At 42.8% G+C, this 8,562-nt stretch overlaps 1 protein-coding gene across 1 annotated transcript; it reads left to right on the forward strand.

Moving 5' to 3' along the window:
* Nucleotides 1–1,401: 1,401 nt before the first annotated feature.
* LOC132243673 (olfactory receptor 6B1-like) lies at nt 1,402–2,379 on the forward strand. The gene has a single exon (XM_059714064.1). The coding sequence runs from the start codon at nt 1,402–1,404 to the stop codon at nt 2,377–2,379; it is 978 nt and encodes a 325-aa protein (XP_059570047.1).
* The last annotated feature ends 6,183 nt before the right edge of the window (nt 2,380–8,562 follow it).

An 8,562-nucleotide genomic window follows, 5' to 3' on the forward strand; every position in this document is an offset into this window, starting at 1 on the left:
ATGTGTTTAGGATGGTTTGTATAGGGATGATCCTGCCTCAGGCAGGGGTTTGGACTAGGTGACCTCTAGAGGTCCCCCTCCAGGACTGCTTCTCTCTCTGATTCTATGATTCTAGGTAGTGGTGACTGCAGCTGTGTAGTGGTAGTGTGGGCCAGGATAATCAAAAGCTTGGGGGAGGCCTGCTATTCTCTCCCACAAACTGTTACTGGCAAATTCTTCTGCGGGTCCCAGCAATGTGGTTCATTAAGATATGTAACGTCCACGTAAGCCACCTCTGCATGTTAGGACTGCTAAAGACATTTAAAAACATGGGGATGAATCTCATCTTTTGTCATGTGCCTATATCACAAGTATTTGGATACTTAACTCCAGTTCTTGACACTTGGGAACAGTTTGGCATACTATTTTCCTTGTGGTCAAAGAAAATCACCCAGCAGTTGTATCGATTGGAAATACACTTGCAGAGGAACGTTGCATCTTGTAGCCCAATAACCCAGTGCTTAGGACACTTGCATAGAAGGAGGAAACCCAGTTCCAAGGACACCATTACCCAAAGGGCTTTTGAACCTGTTTCTCCCACATTTAAATGTTCAAACTACTAGACCAATGGTTAAGCATTGCTCTCAGACACCACCTTGAAGCTGTGAACTCCCAGTGTAAATGCTATTGGTTTTAGTGATCATTGATTCTTTAGGGAGATCAACTGATGAGAAGACAATGCTTCTATAGATATCAGATGCTCATGAGGATATTAAGAGAAATTCAATGCACCATACTCTACCCATGCTGAGATTTTAAACGTCATTGCTCAACTCTTAAACCTTTTCCTCTGGCATTCTGAAATTCAGCTTAAAGAGACACATGACTTGTCTTTAACCTCTCAGATTTATTAATTATCACACTGCGCTTCTAGATCTCAACATTCTTTTTGTTCATTTCATTATTTAAAGTGTATCTGTGGAAGACAGAAAATACTTCAGCAACATCTCTACACTTTAAAAATGGGAGAAAGGGTAAGTGCTCACTGTATACCAATCCGTTAAAGTGCTTTTGGTGGGTGGTGAGGGGCTCTTATTTGTAAGATGATCCAGACAAACACTAATAAAAGAGAGATCCCTTTCAACTTCAGGGAAGATTTCTGATCATTTCTATATAGGAAATTAGGAGTAGGAATGTTATTTATTCTTTTCTGTGTCACTAATATACTATATGTCTTGGAACGAATAATTTGACCTCTCAGTGTCCCTGTGTGTTCAGTTTTAAAGTGGGGATTCTTTCAATCTCTCCCTCTCCCTCTCGCATTTCTAAAATTCTTGACATTTTAATGTATCACATGGTTATTTTAATCCTAATATTTTTTTGTTGTCTTCCCTATGTCCATAACAACAGAGCAAACATTATATGGCAATGGAAACAGAGAACGCGACAGTGGCTACTTATTTCATCATCCTGGGCTTTCCCAGTCTTCAAAAACTGCAACTTTTGTTTTTCTTTGTTGTCCTGACCATCTATCTCCTGACCCTGACTGGACATATTCTCATCATCATATTAGTACACGTAGACTCACGTCTCCACACCCCCATGTACTTCTATCTCAGCAATTTCTCCTTCCTGGAAATCTGGTACACCTCCAATATCATCCCCAAGATGCTGAAAGTCTTCCTGGGAAATGACAAGTCTATCACATATACCAGTTGCATCACCCAGCTGTACTTCTTCATCTCCTTAGCAACTGCCGAGTGCTTTATCTTGGCTATCATGGCATGTGATCACTATTTAGCCATCTGCCACCCACTGCAGTATCCAACACTCATGAATGATAGGGTTTGCTTTCGACTGGCTCTGTGCTCTTGGGTAGGTTCCTTTCTGGTCATTATTCCACCTCTAATCTCACTGTGTAAACTGTCTTTCTGTGGGCCCAATGAGATTAACCACTTCTTCTGTGATATGTCACCTTTATTGAAACTCTCCTGTGTGGACCCACATGAGGCTGAAACAGTTGACTTTGTTGTAGCCACTAGTGTCCTTGTGAGCTCCATTGTCCCAGTCGTGGTTTCCTATGCCCTTATCATTGTCACCATTCTGAAGATGGCTTTGGCCACAGGGCGCCAGAAAGCCTTCTCTACTTGTGGCTCCCACCTGGTTGTGGTGTCCGTCTTCTTTGGTACCCTGATATACATGTATGCACGCCCAGCCTCCCTTGACTCTGCAGACTTCAGCAAGCTGGTGTCTGTATTCTACACTGTGGTGACCCCAATGCTAAACCCCATCATATACTGCCTAAGGAACAAGGAGGACAAAGAGGCCCTTAGAAGAGCAGTGAAATGCAGTCGTGCACTACTGGGATCATTTTTTAGCAGGGTCTTGCCATTAAGTTGAAGAGAAATGCAGTAAGCAAGGAGGGGGTGAGTGACTGATGCTAAAGCCATGTTTCAGTAAGTAAATATATTTTTTTCCTTTCAACTCAGTTCATTTTGCATCTCTCTCTCATATGCAGGAAGCCAGGAAATATAATCCTAATAATATATTTAGCTAATATTCATGGTTACAGTCTTTATAATAATTCACATGTCTGCTGCTCCATATAGGAATTTATAATTCATCTCTATAAATAAGTAACTTACTGTCTTATAGTAACTTCCTTTCCTGTCTGGTCTGGTCCATATACTCATCACTATAATAGCTGTGTGGGTTTTCACTGGAACAGTCCATTCTCTTTTATTATAATACTTTGGTTTATTGTTTGAATACTTATACATAAAAGGATGTGGTTTGATCTATAGCATTTCTATAATAAATAAATAACTATAACTGCAATTTGGTTAATATACCTCTTTCATTTCTAAAAGATTGATGAACAGAACTTTTAAATATTTTGGGGGACTTCAAAACAATTTCCTATACAACACAGGGATTAATCTGATTTTTTACCCAGAAAACAGTGAGAAAAGAGCATCACTATAAAATAACCAACAAATCAGAGATATGATATTCATCTGTCATGTGGGAAATATAGATTAATGATCTTGCTCACCTTCTTTCAAAACACAAATGTAAACCTGTATAACCTACATTACGTGAGAATGAACCAAACCATTAGATGAGTAACATTTCTGAGACTGAATATCCTGTTTCCCTATTTACAGATTCCATCCTGGACATAAGAACCGTTCCCTGCTTAAATGTTTCACTAGCAGTGGTATGTTACAAAGAAAAGTTTTCATGAACAATGAAATCATGAAAAGAATAAGCATTTTGCATCTATCACAAAATGTGATAAAGGGGGACGTTCTGTTTTTTTCTGCTCCTCTGGCCAGATAAAGAATTATTGCATTCAAAAGCTTTTTTTAAAGTTTCTTTAAACCATGCAGTAGATTGAAAAAATCCTGGTCATCTAAGCAGCCATTTCTGGAATTTAGGTCCCACAGGGAATTCTGGTTCTGGTTATGTATGAATGCCTACTGCCATCCCACACACCATGGCAAAGTGTGGAGTGCCTCCAATCTTTTACCCCAAGTAGCTAAGTGGCTGAGACAATCACCTAGGAAGTGGAAGGATGCTGTTTTTAGGCTACATTTACCTGTGGGGAGTTGAACCCTGCACCTCTTACTTCCTAGTGCAATGCTGAGGCACATGAGAGCAAGATAGATGGGAGATGTGTGAGGACAGAAGGCAGAGAGGAGGGCTGGGTTGCGTGGCTCAGTGGGTTAGCATACAGAAAGTGTGTGTATGTGTTTTGGCTGCTAGTGTACATGATTAATTCAATGGGACTATATAACTGCAAATAGTCATCCATGTGCACTAGGCTATATATTCAGGAACAGAATTCCCCTGGGTATGTAAGTGTCAAAAAAGGTTTATTTTCTTTTCTCTTCCCCCCACCGCTCTTCCTGCTATCTCCCTCCATCTGAATCACTGAACACTGGCAACAGAGACAAAGGGAAGTTTTGTTAGGGATGCTGGTGCTCCCCCTGATACTTAGAAACCTTCTTGGCATCCAGCTGGTGGGTCTTCCCTTTACTCAAACCAATTTATCCAGTTAGTCCGGAATAATATTTTAAGATCACAATGACAGGGAGCACTGAGGTTTTTGTCCTCCTCTGTGGTGCCAGGTATTGTCCCAGTCCTAGGAACATCTGAGCATATTTTGCCCTAGCAAATTCGCAAATATTGCAGTGACCAAGGACCCTTGGTCTCACCTACTTTATATATGGTAATATGGTAACAATTGTGGGAGTGTTTGGTTTTGTTTGTTTGTTTGTTTGTTTGTTTGTTTGTTTGTTTTGGGGGGTTAATTATAAAGTGCTTTGTAACAATGATTTGTGATCTATTACAACCTCCTCCCTTTCTCCTTGAAAAGCAAGGAGAGAGGGAGAGCTCAAAACAGCCAGTTAAATTTAACCACTTCATAGAAAAAATACAATTATAGATTTAAGCAGACAAACATTCAATTAGTAGGCTAGAGATGACAGGAAGTTCAGTAATCTAATTTCCCATTGACTGATATGTTTACTCCATCAACCCACCTTTATGCTGTGTGGCTTCAATTCACCATTGTTTTGCACCCTCTCGCTATTTATATTCATGCATAGTGAATATAAAATGGTCCAAAAAGCTATGAAATAAATGTTATTCACTTGTGCCAAATCACACTCAGCTTTAATGGTGTCAATGCATTTGCATTTTAAGGAACAACCATACCTTGGAATGTGAGTACTGTAACATTTTATAGTACTTGAAATATCTCTCATTCATCAAGGTGAAAATCAGGTAAAAATTCGTAGAGTCAATAGATATGATTCTCTTCACATTCAGCTACTATACACCAGGAAAAAAAAATCACATTGGAGTCTTGGGTCTTGAATCCTCATTCATTAACCATAGTATAAATGAGAAGTAACTTGACTGGAGCTAATGCATCTGATTGTGTTATCCTAGGATGAGTGAGAAGTCAGGATTACACTTTGCAGCCAGATAGTAAGTGGCAAAAATATAACTGTTCTTCTCATATCTCTGTTAGACCACACATTTTACCACCTGCATCTTCTCTGTCTTCTGTAGAAGACTGGAATTGATCCAATTTGCTGCTCTGCATATGAATGTAATATATGGTACGTGACGCTCTCTTATTTAAGAGCCAGAGGCTATGTCTACACAAGATGCTGACTGTGCAGTTGTTACTGTGCAGTCATTTAGTACTCTTATAAACAAGTGGTAAATGACTGCAGTTACCAGACTTATTGCACGGTCATGCCAAGGAATGGCTCTTTAATGATGCTGACTGCTCAGTAGCTCATGACTACTGCACAGTAGCATTTTGTCACTTCCTGCCATGTGACACTCCTGCACAGTAGTCATGGGCTACTACACAGTCAGCGTCCTGTGTAAACATGGCCAGTATTAACACCGTGTCTTGTGTTGCCAGCATTAGCAACAAATCTTACATCACTTTGTATAACGTGGACTCTACTAAACCTTCAAGACCTTATTCAGGTTGGATTGTTCCTTCCCATTACTAATTTTGGCATCCCCCAAAACATGTGAAGTAATCACATAGGTTAGTATACAAAGTCTGTTCATTAGGGCTGTGCAGTGAGAAGCTTCAGGTGCTGATTCAATTCGGAGGAGATTCAGCCAGATTCAGAGAACGAATCTCCGAATCCAACTCGAATCAGGAAAGCAGTGAAAAGGTCTGAATCAATTCAAAGCTCTCTGAATTAATTTGGAAAAGATTCAGAGAGCTTTGGAGATTTGGGGAGTCCCAGCTCGCTGCCACAAAGAGCTGGACCCAGAATCCATGCTGGTAAGTAGGGGGTGGAAGAGGGGGGCTGGTGGAGTGGGGACAGGACCATGGGAGGACCCCCGCCAGGCCGCATCCCCTGCCAGCCCCCAAGGAGTGCTTCCGACCCCAACCCTGGCACACTTTCCCAGCCCCTCCACCCCTTCCCCGCCCATGGCTGCTGCACCTGGCCCCAACCCTTTAAAAAACAGCCCCTACCTACTGGTTTCTGCCAGGTGGGTAGCAATCCTCACTTCCCCGCACTTCACCATGTTGTGTGGGGGGCTCATTCATGAGCCCCCCAGCCCCTGCCCACTCTCCAAGCCTGCCCCCCATGGCTGTCTCACCTCTTGGCTCTTTAAAAAAAAAAGTCCCGCAATCACTGGCTGCTGCAGCAGTCACTGGGGCTTCTGGGGGCTTGTGGCAGAGCCCTGCATGCAGCATGGGCCAGCCGGGGCAGCAGGGATCACCCCCCAACGTGGTAGCAGCTGGTGATTGCAGGGCTTTTTTTTTCAAAGGGCTAGGAGCTGGGGCGGAGGGTGGGGGGCAGCCATTGATGGGGTTTGGAGAGGGGGCAGGGTATGGGGCCAATTTGGCGGTGGCGAATCTCCAAATCTGATTTGGCTGAATCGATTTGGGACAGTGATTCTAATCACTGAATCAAATCACTGCCCGCACAAATAGGCTGAATCTGAATCCGAAGCAAATACTCGCCACTTCGCACAGGCCTACTATTTGTACTTTATGTCTCAATCAATTTCTCAGTGGAAGATGTCAACCTCATATTATATAGCTTACCAATAGCACAATAAAGGAGGAACACAGGTGTTTTCTTTTTGGACGTTACATGGTTAAATTAACTCAGTGAAACAACTATACTATTCCAGAATTTAGAATCATACAAAGAAAGATAATGAGGCTTAGGAGAGACCTCAGAAGCTAATCTAATCCAACACCCAGAAGCAGACTAGCCAAGTTCACCAATGACATGAAACTTTGGGGCATAGCATCCACACCAGAAGACAGGCGGGTGATCCAGGCTGACCTGGACAGGCTCAGCAAGTGGGCGGACGAGAACCTGATGGTGTTTAACACTGATAAATGCAAGGTTCTCCACCTTGGGAGGAAAAACCTGTAGCATCCTTATAGGCTTGGCAATGCTACCCTGGCTAGCACTATGGATGAAAGGGACTTGGGGGACAGGACTGACCACAAGATGAACATAAGCCTTCAATGTGATGCTGCGGCTAGTAAAGCGACCAAAACGCTGGCTTGCATCCATAGATGCTTCTCAAGCAAATCCCGGGACGTCATTCTTCCCTTGTATTCAGCCTTGGTGAGGCCGCAGCTGGAGTACTGCATCCAGTTTTGGACTCCACAATTCAAAAAGGGTGTGGAAAAGCTTGAGAGAGTGCAGAGAAGAGCCATGCGCATGATCAGAGGTCAGGGAAGCAGACCCTACGATGACAGGCTGAGAGCTATGGGACTCCTTAGCCTGGAAAAGCGCAGGCTCAGGGGTGATCTGATGGCCACCTATAAGTTTATCAGGGGTGACCACCAGTATCTGGGGGAACGTTTGTTCACCAGAGCGCCCCAAGGGATGACGAGGTTGAACGGTTATAAACTACTGCAAGACTGTTTCAGGCTAGACATAAGGAAGAATTTCTTTACTGTCCGAGCCCCCAAGGTCTGGAACAGCCTGCCATCAGAGGTGCTTCAAGCGCCTTCATTGAACACCTTCAATTAAAAATTGGATGCTTATTTTGTTGGGATCCTATGACCTCAGCTGACTTCCTGCTTTTGGGCGCGGGGCGGGACTGGATGATCTTCCGAGGTCCCTTCCAGCCCTAATGTCTATGAAATCTATGAAACCCTGCTCACAGCAGGGCCATCCCCAACTAGATCGATCTAACTAAAGCTTTGTCTAGTCAGATCTTTAAAATCTCTAAGAATGGAGATTCCATAACCTCTCTGGGTAACCTGTCCCAGTAATTTCCTAATTTATGTACAAGTAGAAAAATGAACCCCATGTTCCTTATCAAACCAAGCACCTTCCAGGCAGTGTGCTAGGACATAGTGTCTGCCATCACTAATCCATGTACTTAGTACAGTTTCCTGGAGCAGTTCTCATATAGGGGATGATCTGTGAAACCCTGCAGAAGGTGTTTTGGAAGGTCAGTTATACAGCTGGTCATTTTTCCCCCTCAATACAGAAACAGATCAATTTAAGCTCATATAACATCATTAGAAACATTCACAATAATCAGCCTGATTTGATAATTAAAAAAAAAAAATCCTTATCTAGCTGTATTTATCTCAGATGACAACACAGGTAAAATAACACATTCAAAATAAATCCTATAAAGAGCACTTAAACCTTCAATGATCACACACTAAGGCTCATTAACAAATGCTAAGTGTCCTTCAGATGTCTTGTATTAAATCCATTTCTGATGAGGATTATCTTTTAGCAAGTTTTTCATGGGGTTTTCATGAACTTCTGAGTAACTTTTGAGATCAAATCACCAATAAGCGGTCCTTCAGTATCCCATGGAGGCACTGTTCCCATGTGGAGTAGTTATCATCCAGGATTTAGTGGCCCTGGACTGAGAGCTGGGAATAGTTGTATGATAGGTTGGTGAGATTGGGAAAAGCTGGGAGGGCGGGAAAACAGTTGAAAGGAGTAGGATATCCAGGGGGAGGGAGGAATAGGGAAGGCATAAAAGGGAAGGGGTGGGAGGGGAAGAGGAGTGGGTGGTGGGGAGTTGCAGGGTTGCTGCCTC

The sequence above is a fragment of the Alligator mississippiensis genome, chromosome 11 (genome assembly GCF_030867095.1).
Source record: "Alligator mississippiensis isolate rAllMis1 chromosome 11, rAllMis1, whole genome shotgun sequence".
NCBI lineage: Eukaryota > Metazoa > Chordata > Crocodylia > Alligatoridae > Alligator > Alligator mississippiensis.

What these genes read in the sequence shown, in the direction of transcription:
- LOC132243673 (XM_059714064.1), top strand. Translation starts at nt 1,402, where the DNA reads ATGGCAATGGAAACAGAGAACGCGACAGTGGCTACTTATTTCATCATC.